The following is a 13,095-nucleotide window of genomic DNA, read 5'->3' as shown; positions in this document are numbered from 1 at the left end:
TCTTACTTTTCAGATCAGCAATGGTTGCAGGATATCTGCAGGAAGGAGGAAGCTTTTCCAGGCTGCGTGTGCCAGCGATGCAGTCCCACACCTTGACAATGAGTGCTTCAGTGCCAGTGCAGACGAACATAGATTCACAGATTCACAGAAGTTTAGGGCTGGAAGGGACCGCATGAGATCATCAGTCCAGCCCTGCCTGCTCTGGCAGGAAAGCCTGCTGGGGTCAAATAAAAGTGTGCCTCTATGACAGTTGCTGTCTGGCAGGTGGGTATATTCCCTCAAATGCAGATATCATGAAAACCAGTTGTGGTTTGGAGGTCCACCATGTACTCTGTGTTGAGGTGGCATAGGCTCCTGTAAACATTAATGTAAGCATTAATTTCCTTGGAGCAGGAACTGTGTGGGTGATTTATAAAATGACATGGACAATCCCTGGCCCTTCACAAACAGCAAGCTGCCTGTGGGAAGATGGGGTTTGCTTTCCCCAGGGATTTGTAAATACATTGCGACTCAGCTAACCCAAGGGAAACAGACGGAAGTTTTTGTTTCCTATGTTTTTTCCCATGAGAAACGGGCTTGGTCAAGAGTCTACACCCACATGAGTCAAATGTGTTACAGTTTAGTCCATATTAGCCCTCTTCTGAACTAAACTAGAGGCTAAGCTGTCTCCTGACATAGGCATGGGAACAGGGCATCTTGTTTCTAGAAAGCAATTCCCTGGCTGCGTCAAACGCCTGTGCTTTCCTGTTTGGACTTCCCATCACTTTTCCTATGAATGCCTCCCCCTCTTTTCTGCCCTAACCTCCATGATACTCCAGAACTCCCCCCAGCCAGATCACCCTTCCCCACACACACTACTTCTAGAAATAGCCTCTGTAGGCCTCTAAAAACTAAGAGATGAGAAAAGAAGAGGTGTATTCTCTTCCCTCTTCCTAACTGAACCAAGGCTAGTGCAGGCAGGTAGCACTCCTGACTCCCATACATCTAGTTCCATGGTGAATGACACTGACCTTCAGCACATGGGAGAAAGGGTGGTATTGTGGTTAAAGGGGTAACCTAAGATTGCAGACCTGGGGATCAGGATTTTTTCTGCCAGAAACGTCCTGTGTGATTCAGAACCAAACTGGTCATTTTGTCCACACGCCTTTCTTAGAAACAGGCTTGGGAGTGGCTGGCAGGGGTATGAAGGGGTCCCACTTGGCTGCTCAGGCATGGGAGCTGCTTCAATGCAAACTTACAAACAGCGACGATGCATAGGGGCCCACAGGGGTGCACATGCACCCCCTGAGAGCATTGGTGCACCCCCTGACAGGCCATGCTCCCTGCTTAGGCAATGGGCGGGGGGGCGTGTAGACTGATCTCTGATCACAGGCTGCAGTCACTTCCACATGTCCTTTGGATGAATCACACGTCCCAGAGGGAACGTCTCAAGCACACCCTACCAGGGCTTCTCTGGGAATTGGGGTACAGTAGTTCTGTGCACTAGCCCCTGCTCAGGGGGAGGACTGAGGACACAATCCAGTTTGAGATCACATGATGCTCTGCCCACAGTCCCTGAAAGCTGCAAACTTTCCACGGAGTCCAGGACTCAGGGACAAGGTTGGTCCCTCACCCTCTGGGCTCTCAGTCACCACCTCATCCACTGCCCAGTGGGAGAACAGCTCCCCCAGAATCTCTCCCTGCAGTTCAGACCCTCCCTGAGCTCAACAGGGTGGGATGGAGAGTTCTCCATTTGACACCTCTGGCTGTTACTTATCAGCCATCCACCTGGATCTGCCCCCTGTGCCCTTCCAGTGCTGGCAGTCCACTCGTCTAGCTGCCAGCCTCTGCCCGTCCTTGCTGGCACAGCAATGTCATGGCTCTCCCTCCCCTTAGTGGCCACGAAGGCATTGGCACAGGACTGCACCAGCAGGAGTGCAGCACCCAGTTCATGGGATGTTAGAGCTATGGGTCCCACTGCCCCTGAATGGAGCTCACACAAAGTTTGAGCTGTGATCCTGCTGTTACTAGTTTACCAGCAGATCCCATTCATCTCTCCTCTGAGTAACAGACACAGGATTTATCTATTGCTTAGCACTGTTTCACAAGCTTTAATTGCATTTATGAGTTTCAGACTTTACTGTCACTCCTTCATAGAAAGGGGAGGCGTGCATCTCCCAGGGTTTTAAACTCATAGCTTTGCTTCATGCCAGAGCAGCTAATCAGGCAGAGCCAGGAAGGGAAACACCCATTTCTGGAATTGACCCGAACAAAGAGAAACGAACTTAGTCAACACACCCCCTACCAGTAGCCATGGCTGCACAGGGCCCTGTACAGAGTCTCCAAGATGAACTTTCCTGTTCCATCTGTCTGGAGTATTTCAAAGACCCTGTGTCTATACCCTGCGGGCACAATTTCTGCCGAGCCTGCATCAGTCAGTACTGGAAGGAAACCGAGGCAAACTTCTTCTGCCCCCAGTGCAGAGAAGCTGCCCAGCAGAGAAACTTCAGGCCCAACCGGGAGCTGGCAAACATTGTAGAAATAGCTAAACGCCTGAGTTTGCAGACAACAGCAGTAGCAGGGTGCGAAAAAGTGACTGAGACACACAGAGAGGAGCTGAAACTCCTCTGTGAGAAGGACCAGGAACCAATTTGTGCGATCTGCAGGGAACCCCACACCCACCAAGCTCACACTGCGTTATGCAAAGAGGAGGCTGCCAAAAAGTACAAGGTAAGAAACTTCTGTTTAGGATCCTATTTTGTAACAGTTCTGTGTTTTCATGACTATTGTTTTTTATTAGTTTAAAGGATAAAGACCAGGAGGCAGGTTATGTGACAGGAAGTTTGGGGTGGCCCGAGAAGTATTTTGCCCCATAATCTCATCCTAATCTGATCTTCCTTTAGGGTTCTGTACTTGATGCAGGATATTATTTTACATTTTAATTAATTAGTAAATATACATAGCTAATGCAGTTAGCTCTCTTTAGACTGTGTAATTTATTATTAACAAGCTATTAGTGGCTATAGATTAGCTTTGAAAAAAGGAACCGGGAATAAGGAATAAGGAACCGGGAATAAGTAACTAAGAATAAGGAGCCAGCTTCAGCCTGGTGGTTATGTGTCACACAGGATTTCATAGACAGGACAAACTGTTCACCCTTGCTGAGGGACTTCCCCAAAAAACAGTGCAAGTAAATGCTAATCAAAACCGTATCTTTCCTCAGCAATTTATTCAGGCTGAACTCCAGACCTTGAGGGAAGAGAGAGAGAAGCTCCAGGGATTTCAAACAATGGGAGAAAGGAAAACCCAGGAATATCTGGTAGGTGTTTGGGGGGGTTTTATTATTAACATTAAAGTAATGGGATGGGTATCTCTCTCCCTGAAGCCTTGTTTATGGCAGTGTTTCGCAAACCATTGGTCGCAACCCAAAAGTGGGTCACGAGAATATATGAAAGGGTCACGAACAAACTTTAAAAATGGATTAAAAAACATGGGAAACGGTGGCTTTTCCCTTTCAGGCTGTCAGAATTCCAGTATTAAAGGGGCTTCTTGGGGCAGCCCTGCCCCCCACACTGGGCCTGGGGGTAGGGGGCAGTGGGTTGGAAGAGAGGGGCACTGAGTCAGGACTGGCCATTGATGTTTACAAATGGGTTCTGGTACAAAAAAAGGTTGAGAACCACTGGTCTATGTGACAGCACTTCTTTCAACAGATAGCAGCCACCAGAGCATGCCCCATTCCTTCTGCTCAGCACAGTTACACCATAGTAGGTGTGCCAGCAGGGTGCTCAGAGCATCCTGGGCAGCACTAGCTGTTTGAAAGGGACAGGACAGAAGGTAAAAGATGTAAAAGAAGTACGGACAAGGTACTTTAGGTAAATGTGATATCTTTTATTAGACCAACTAAATAGCTGGAAAAATTGTTCTTTGCAAGGTTTCAGGCACAAACACCCTTCTTCAGGCATAGGGAGTGTCTGCTGTTGTTTTGTGCTGTCCTGGATGGAACAGAAGCCAATATGCAAAATGCAGGTCTGTGAAAATGCAAATGCATGGTAGTGAGGATCAGAGGGAATGAGAGACAATAAGTGTGAGACAGGTTGGTTGACCAGAGGCAAAGGAGTGGGGGGAATGTTGATCTGGTGATAGAATGTAGCTAGTAAAAGGTAGAGAGGTTATCTGGGGTTATTATGGCAGGTAGTTTTAATATGCTACAAATCCAATGGTGGCTGGTTAGCTCAGTTGGTTAAAGGGGGTGCTAATAATGCCAAAGTCATGGGTTCAAGCCTTGTATGGGCCACAGAAGTGAAGTGACTCCTTTTAGTGGTGGATGGACTGTACCCAAACTAGTGAGATGTGAGCAGTGGGGTACCCCAGGACTCGGTCCTTGGGCCTACACTGCATCTTCATCAGTGACTTGGATGAGGGGGTGGAAAGCACACTGTCCAAGTTTGCTGATGACACTAAGATGTGGGGCGAGGTGGACATACTTGAAGGGAGAGAGAGGCTGCAACTAGATTTAGACAGACTACAAAAGTGGGCAGATGAGAATAGGATGAGGTTCAACGTAGACAAATGCAGGGTGCTGCACCTTGGGAGAAGGGATCCACAGCATACATACAGGCTGGGGAGTTCCCCTCTTGAAAGCACAGAGGTGCAAAGGGATCTCGGAGTCATTATCGACTCCAAGATGAACATGAGCCGCCAATGCCAGACCGCAGCCAGCAAGGCCAGCCATACCTTGTCATGCATCCAAAGATGCATCCCAAGCCAGTCCAGAGAGGTGATACTCCCCCTCTATGTGACTTTGGTCAGGGCGCAGTTGGAGTACTGCGTCCAGTACTGGGCACTGCACTTCAAAAGGGATGTGGCAGCCTGGAGAGGGTTCAGAGGAGGGCTACCTTCTTGGTGAGAGGGCAGCAGGACAGGCCCTACGATGAGAGACTGAGGGACCTGAACCTGTTCAGCCTCAGCAAGAGGAGGCTGAGCAGGGACCTGGTAGCTGCCTACAAGCTCATCAGGGGAAATCAACAGCAGATAGGTAGAGCCCTTTTCTCCCCAGCACCACCTGGGGTGACAAGGAACAATGGTCATAAGCTGATGGAGAATAGGTTTAGGTTGGAGATCAGAAGGCAATATTTTACAGTTAGGGTGGCCAAAAACTGGAACCAACTTCCCAGGGAAGTGGTCCTTGCCCCTACCTTGGGCAAATTCAAGAGGAGGTTGGACGATCACCTGTCTGGGGTCTTGTGAACCCAGCATTCATTCCTGCCTGTGGCAGGGGGTCAGGCTAGATGATCTGTTCAGGTCCCTCGTTTCCCTAACTACTATGAAATTATGAAACAATGTCTGTATTCAGTCCATGATTTTTTGTATCCAGTAGATTTATGAAGTGAAGTTCATAGACTTGTCTATGAAAGGTGTTTTGTAAATTCCCTTTGAAGATTAGAACTGAGATATTGGAGAGTGGCTGTCTTGTGAGAAGTGTGCACACATTTTTTGCTTGTTGTCAGGAGAAGCCATCTGTCTCTCACAGAGGTCAGGTTGTTCTGCTGACAGAAAGAAGGGCTTTTGCTAGCACAGGGGAACTGTAGATACATTCATAGTCATGTCAGAAGATCCCTGAAGGAGCTAGGGGAAAGTAGTTGTCCCTCCCTGTCTTTGTGGTGGTATTGTGTGCTATTAATACTCAGTTATGTAGCTTCTATATATGGGTTTAGATTTAGTTCACCTTTGCCTTTCCTTTATTCTGGAGATGTAAGTTAGAACCTCAAGAGCCTCAAGAATTGGTCTCCCTGACTCCCCAGAGTTCCCTAAAGCAGTATTTCTCAACCCTTGGGTCACGACCCAAAAGTGGGTCATAAGCATATATGAAAAGGTTGTGAACAAAATTTAAAAACAGATTCTCCTTTAAAGGAAAAAAATGTGGGAAACAATGAGTTTCCCCTTGCAGGCTGGGAGAGTTTCAGTCAAATCCCAGTTCAATGGTTCTCAACCCTTTTAAACCCAAGGCACCCCTTGTTAGACTCAAGACCCTTCTCAGAAAATGCTAGCTCTTCATTTTCACTCATGTTTTGGCCACAGAAAAAAATATAGAGCAATTTTTCTGTTGCAAAGAACTCAGAAAGTCCACAGCAAGTTAGAATGTTTTTATTGCTATGGATTCCTATGTGAAATCGCTGGGTTTATCTTGTGAATCATGTTTGTACACCTAACAATGCTAACATTGCCTGGCACCTTGCTGCACCCTTACCAAGATCTCAAGGCATGCCATGGTGCTATGGCACCTTGGTTGAGAATCACTCTCCTAATGGAAAGGACCAGGAAAATCTCTTCTGTTGCCAACAAGAGATAGTTTCTCTCCAAATGTCAAGTGGTCTGAGGATATTCTCCCTGCCACCACCCAGCCTGCTCTGAAATGCCCCTTATCTTGGCCTTTTTCCTGTTTACATCACATGCATCCATTGCAGGAGAAGATAAAGGTTGAGAGGCAGAAGACTGTGTCTGAATTTCACCAACTGCACCAGTTTCTGGAGAAACAAGAACAACACCTGCTGGCCTGGCTAGAGGAAGTGGAGAGAGACATTGCAGAAACAGAGAAGAAAAATACCACCAAACTCTCTGAGGAGATTTCCCTTCTCAGTGATCTGATCAGGGAGATGGAAGAGAAGTGCCAGCAACCAGCCAGTGACCTCCTGCAGGTGAGAACTCAGGGCCTCTCATAGAGTTTGAGGAAAAAGGGAGAGGGTGAAGCCTGCAAGGTGAGGAGTCCAGGATCCCAGTCATGCACTAGGATCCACTTTGCATGTTACTTTAATAAAAACAGGCTGCCAGTCACTTTCTTTGGCTCTTCATGTTATTGTTCTGAACATTATACCTCTCTGTTTCCCAGGACACCAGGAAAGGGGCTGCTTAGTGTGCATGAGATTTTCAATTATTCCAGCATCTGGTTTCTCGAATGGTTTTTCAGCCTTCATCACGACGTTGTCTGAGCATTCCAATAACATGAATTTATCCTTTCCTCTGAGAGGAAGGGAAATGTTATTCTTAAAATAATATCATCTGCATTTTAAAGATGGATGAACTGAAACATAAAGAGAGGTTGTGACTTGCCTAAGGCTTCAAGGGGGGTCTGTGGTGAAACTAGACATGGAACCCAGATGTCTTGAGCCCCAGGTTTGCACTAAGTGGGTCTAACTATGCACCAACAACCAAGGTGCACTAAGAATATGGCATATGCCTCCCCATTAAACCTGTTTGAAAGGCAAACAAGTACAGGCTCATTATTATGTGTGCAGGATTGAACTTTCTTTTTCTTCTTTCCCATCTAGGATGCCAAAAGCTCCATGTACAGGTATGTGGCTCCTCCTCACTCACACTCACACTGATGGGAAGGGACTTGGGATAAGGATGTCACTTTGTCTCTTTGAAGAATAAGAGCAGAGTGCAAGGATCAGGACTGCTACGCACATAGTGCTCTGCCTCTTTGGCAGTGAACCTTGTGTTAAGGCAGTTATCTAGCAGGTGACTGATGGGGGTGGACATAATCAACCTTAGGCTAGCCAGGGAGAGCAGTTTGAGACCAGCCAGCAGGGGACAAACATCTCCATGCTGAGCTCCAGCTCTAGGAACATCGCAGAGGAAAGGATGAGGCTATGGGGGTGGAAGAGGCCTCATTTGTCCCGGGTAAGATGTAAAACTGCACCCTACAGTGGTCTGGTGGGGTTCCTAGTGTCATGGAAGCCCCCAGGAAATGTGAAGCCAATCACCTCCCCAGTGAAAGGCGAGGAGGTGAGCCTCATAACCCCAGCCTCACATCCCTGGTGGGTTTGATCAACACAGGGGAAGCCCAGGCTCACAGGAGTCCTGAGGCAGGACCCAGGTCAGGGGAGGGACCTGGAACAGCACCCAGGCTCCCCGTGAGTCCTGCAGTGGTGGAGACACTGAGAGGGGACCAGGCACAGCTGTGGCCACCTGAGCCCCACGGGGTGCAGGAGCCCAGTGTGGAGCCCCAGTGAGGGGGCCAAGGGCTTGGAGCCCAGTATGTGGGGTCAGGGGCTCAGTGTATGTTTGTGTGTGTGTTTGTCCATTTGTCTGTATAAAGAAAGAGCCCAGTGCAAATCACTGGAGGATACATCTGCGAGGCATGGGCCATGGTAAGGGATGGTGGCAGCCGTGGATAATTGCCCAAGTACAGCAGGGCACTCGAAGGGCAGCCTTCTGCCTGTTTACTATCTTTACTAATTACCAACAAGGCATGGCAGGTGAGTAGGTGGTTGGTTTGTCCAGAGACAGAGGAGGGCCAGTAGCAGTGCTGGACCCTTGTCACACCTTGGACTCAGTGAGCTTCATAGGGCATTTCCGGATGAGCACGACCATGCAGTATGTGGCACCACAAACATGTTTGCAGTGCCAGATACCGCGCAGCCTGGTGTTCTCTGTGCTACAAGGTCACACTACCCAAATTAGTGCTGCATGGTTTGGTTTTTTTTTCATGGGTTTCTTTGACCCTTGGATATCCAGGGATCAAAAAAAAAACTGCAGAAAAAAAAACCGTGTAGCGCTCGGTCGGGCAGCACATGCTGCTGAAAAGTGGAGCCAGGCCAACCAGAGTTGTGCTGCAGCTGCCAGCCAAGCTTCACATGGCAGAATCACTGTGGTGGAGGCCTCCAGGCCCCCAGGTAAGGCTGCTGGGGCCAGCCCAGTGCTGACCCCAGCCTCCCCTCCCCTACCCAGGGCAATTTGCCACTTGCCAAAGCATGTGTGGCACACCTGGTGATAAGTAACTGCAGCACAAGGTGTGCCATTGCTAGTTGTACCCAGGGAACCAAACATTCACACATGTCTGGACACACCCATAGTGGGCTCTTTGATTATCTGATCTAAGGGAAATTTTATTCACCTGATAGCGCTATTAAAATGATAACTAAAGTTAAGGACTACGCACCATGCTGCCATTTCCTGGGCTATACTTGCTGTGCAGTTAGGATATACAGAAAAAAATTGTCCTCAGTTCAGAAGTTTCTGCCATCATGCGCACCTAGATGAGCATGCAGGTGAGTTTCCCTGGGGACAAATAGTGGTGGCACCATATGTGCCGCTGCTACTTGTCCCTGGGGAATTATCATGCACATGCACTCTGGCACACTGCAAGTTGTCCCAGGTGGGGTAGGGGAGGCTGGGGCCAGTACCTGGGCTGGCCCCAGCAGCCTTACCTTGGGACCTGGGCGCCTCCAAGGGCTCCAGTGACAGCAATCCAGCAGCAGGGAGCCCGGCCAGGCTCCAGTTTTGGCTAGTGCATGCTGCCGCCACGTGCACCACTGCACTTTTTTTCCACTGAAGGTTTTCTTGACCCTGGGATCTCCTGGTGTCAAGCCGTCCCTCCCCACAGTGCTGCAAATTAGCAGTGTGGGGAACATGTGTGGCATGTGTAGTCTGCGGCACTGCAAACAGGTCTGCACAGTGCCACATACCACACATGCACACTTGTCTGGACATGCCCAAGGAGTTCAAATTATGAACACAGAAGCAAAGAAAGCACATGATTAATTAGAAATGTTTGTCTTCTAGATGGGAAAAGGGGACATTTCAGAAGCTGGTGGAGGTTTCCCCTGAGGCAAAAAGGAAATTTGGAGGCTTGTGCCAGAAAAACGTTGTTCTGAAGAACACTCTGAAGGCTTTCAAAGGTAGGGAGATCTGCCTCTGAGAATGTGGGAAGAGATGAACACTGGCCAATTAGTTACTAATGGAAAATTAAGTGAAACAATGACCCAGAAGTAGATTAAAAGTCTTGCACAGAGCAAAAAGGCTATCATGCCTAGGAAAAATTAAGTGCGTATCAGAAACAAAAATGTTAATGTGAGTCTCAGTCCTTTAACCTGGCCTCTCTAGATGTGCAGTCCATGACTTTTGCTTCTTTCTCAGTTATGGCATCTTTTTTTCTTTCCCTGTCTTGTCCCACGCTTGAAGGCATTTATTTTGACTAACGAAATGCACAATTTTTCAAGTATTTTTGATGGAAAAAATGTATTTTCCAAAATCGTCTCCGTTCTTCTTTTTTGCTTTTAATTGACCTACATTTTGATTTTGTTTCTGCTTTCTACCATTCCCCCTGCCATTTTTACCTTTTTAGTACAAACTGCCAAGAATGCTTTCTTATTGTTTTTTCTTTTTCCTTTCCTTCCTTGTAACATTTGTGCCATCACATTCAACAATACTGTAATCACTAACAACAGAAATCTTGTCATAACACAGCAACATGACATATCATTTCCCTCCTCTCATCTCTCTAGAGTCTCTATTACTGGAGCTGGAGAAAGAATGGGGTAAGTGTCTGGGACTGGCTGTGGAAAAGGAGGAGGAAGAGGGAAAGTTGGGCATGGTGAGCTTTCTCAGGGCTATTTTGCTAGCAAGAAGAACACAAGATGCACTGTTTGTGACTGGATTCATTTGTCAAATTCTGAACTCCAACAAATCAGAGGCTGCTATGTACTGAGATGGAGCAGGACAGAAAGAAAGAGGGTCTTCAACATCCTGGTCTGTTAAAACCTTTCCTAGTGGTAAGGGCTCTCCTGAGCCATAGCCAGACTGAGTAGATGCCACGACTGTCCTCTTCAGGACTGACCACTCTCCCATCCTTCTGAGTTGGGGGACTCTCCATGAAGCTTTTTTCTTCGCACTGTACTTGAGGTCTCTCTCCATTTACTGCCTCCTTTCTCCCCCTTTCAAGCTGGGTTGGGAGGAGACTGTCCATCTGGTACTGCCTTGTACCCATCACATATGGGCTGGGTGCCTCTGTTCACCATTTCTGCAACACCCAATTTCTGCCTGTTTCTGCCTCAGTTTCCTTGCATCACTGCCGACTCCCCCACCATGCTTGTGGCCACTGCCCATGCCCTTCCACCAGGACTAGCGTTTGTATGCACTCTCTTATGTGCCACCTCCTGTATAGAGGCACATGGGAACATCTCTAACATGCAATGCAACCTGGTGGTTCTTCTCTACTCCCCACTCCCAGACCCTGATGCCTTTCCCCTTCCCCACTTCCTCCCTGGTACCTCTGCAGCCCCAGCAGCAACAGGAACAGCAGCTCTAATACCTGGCTCCTGCAGTACCTGGGAGCTGCAGTGACATCCATTCCCTGCCCCAGAAGAGAGGTAGTTCCCTGGGGCTCAGGTCCAAGAGACAGAAGATCAGGAGGTGTCCTAGGCAGTGCAGGACTTCTAGGAAAGGCAAGGAATGGTCCCATTCTACCCCAAGGCTGAGCTCTGACCCTTTTCTCTTTCCCAACAGTGAATGTGACTCTGGATCCAAACACAGTTCATCCCTGCCTGCTCCTGTCCAAAGATCGAAAATGTGTGAAATGGGGAGAAAAATATCATCAGCTGCCCAACAACTCCAAAAGATTTGATGCAGAGCTCTGTGTGCTGGGTTGTGAAGGATTCACCTCGGGAAGACACTGCTGGGAGGTGGAGGTTGGGGGTGGAACAGGTTGGGGTGTGGGAGTTGCCAGAGAGTCTGTGAGAAGGAAGGGAGAGTATTTCTTCAGCCCTCAGGAAGGGATCTGGGCTGTGGGACTATGGAAACATGAGTACTTGGTTATTACATCCCCTTCAACCCACCTGTCCCTGAGCCAGGTCCCCAGGAGGATTCAGATCTCTCTCTACTATGAAAGGAACCAGGTGGAATTTTTTGATGCAGAGACAAAGGCCCAAATCTTCACTTTCTCTCCAACCTATTTTAAAGGAGAGAAAATCTACCCTTGGTTCTGGGTGGAGAAGGGATCCCAGCTCAGTCTGTGCCCTTGATGCACAAGGTAAAATTCTCCCTTGATACCTGTCCTTGCTGAATGAAGAAGCTCCCAACAGCACCTGGTATCAGCCTCCAGGGTCACAAGGAGTGGAAATGATGATAACCTCAGTGAGCTGGGTTATGATACTAGAGAAGCCAAATGTGTTGTCCAGGCAGTTTGTTACTCCTTTATGGAGCACCCTAGCAATTTGCAGGGTCTGTAGGTATGGACTGGAGAACAATTGCACTCTAGCTACTTTGCACCAATATGACTGTGGGGGGTCATTCCCTTTGACCTCACTAGAGTTATTTCTGATGTACAATAGGATGAGCAAAATGGAAACTAGTCTTTGATGTTTTGTTCCAAGTTCCCCAAGTTCATTCACTTAGCATCATGTCATGCTACAAACCCAGATAAATAAATGTTCATACCTTTGGACTGAGAGCAAGTTCCATCTGTGTCTATACCAGGCCTGCATGTGACCCAGTGCCTCTATGCTTCTAGACAGAATTGGCTGCAGATGTGAGGGGGGTGTGATGTCCCCTCGTCCTTCTCTGCTGATTGTGATGTGAGTGAAGGGAATGGAAAAGGACTGCCTTTCTCATACTTGCAGCTGGGGCAAAGCAAATCTACTCTCTCAACCCACGGACCTTTGTGCTGTGGGGTCCTGTGGAAGCAGGGACTGTCCCCAGCCCTAATTCTTTTTATTTATTCACAGTTGTTTCAGAGGTGAGGCTGTTGCTTGGCTCCAGACATGCCTTGCTTTAAGCCTGTATCAATGGAGACACCAATGTGTGAGAAGGACTTAGTGAATGAATAATTGAATCGTGGCTCAGAGCAGCACCAGCTAAGTCCCACAGGAGGTAGCTTAAATCCTGAATGAGGTCAGCATCAGCCAGCAGGCTCGATCCACGGGCGATTTTTTATTTTTTATTTTTTCTGTGTTTCAAGCCAAATCAATTTCAAATCTGTGAGTCAGTCCCTGCTGCCAAATTTCTGGACCTGTGGGGAGTCCCCCAGGCCAGATAACACATTAGGTCAGTGTACAGAGTGGCCCAGAGCCTGATCTAGGTACATAAGGCCCAGCTGGTGGCAGTGTGGCCCTCATCATGCAGCTTGGGGCCTCAGGAGACAGCACTGGGCTAAGGGAGGCAGCCCTGGAAGTCTTTTCCACACATTCTTGTTAACTCACACCCTCTCCATGGTCCCATCATGTCATGGTAACTTTTGAAGGTGGCCATCTGCCAGTCTAAGAGGAAAAACTCAACATAGAGTTTCTCTGTGAAGTTTTCATCATAACTTTCCTCCTGTATCTAGGCAGAGCCCCTCTG

The 13,095-nt window shown here is 48.1% G+C and overlaps 1 protein-coding gene across 1 annotated transcript; it reads left to right on the top strand.

The window, feature by feature from the left end:
- The first annotated feature begins 2,243 nt into the window (after positions 1–2,243).
- Positions 2,244–12,208, top strand: LOC102574760 (E3 ubiquitin-protein ligase TRIM39-like). Its single transcript, XM_006270029.4, has 7 exons — positions 2,244–2,709; positions 3,203–3,298; positions 6,444–6,674; positions 7,305–7,327; positions 9,544–9,659; positions 10,266–10,298; positions 11,266–12,208. The coding sequence occupies exons 1-7, from the start codon at positions 2,293–2,295 to the stop codon at positions 11,778–11,780; spliced, it is 1,431 nt and encodes a 476-aa protein (XP_006270091.1). The 5' UTR covers positions 2,244–2,292; the 3' UTR covers positions 11,781–12,208.
- The last annotated feature ends 887 nt before the right edge of the window (positions 12,209–13,095 follow it).

This window comes from Alligator mississippiensis, chromosome 11, assembly GCF_030867095.1.
Source record: "Alligator mississippiensis isolate rAllMis1 chromosome 11, rAllMis1, whole genome shotgun sequence".
Taxonomy (NCBI): domain Eukaryota; kingdom Metazoa; phylum Chordata; order Crocodylia; family Alligatoridae; genus Alligator; species Alligator mississippiensis.
Note: the sequence above shows the minus strand (reverse complement) of the source record. Positions and strands in the feature narration are given on the sequence as shown.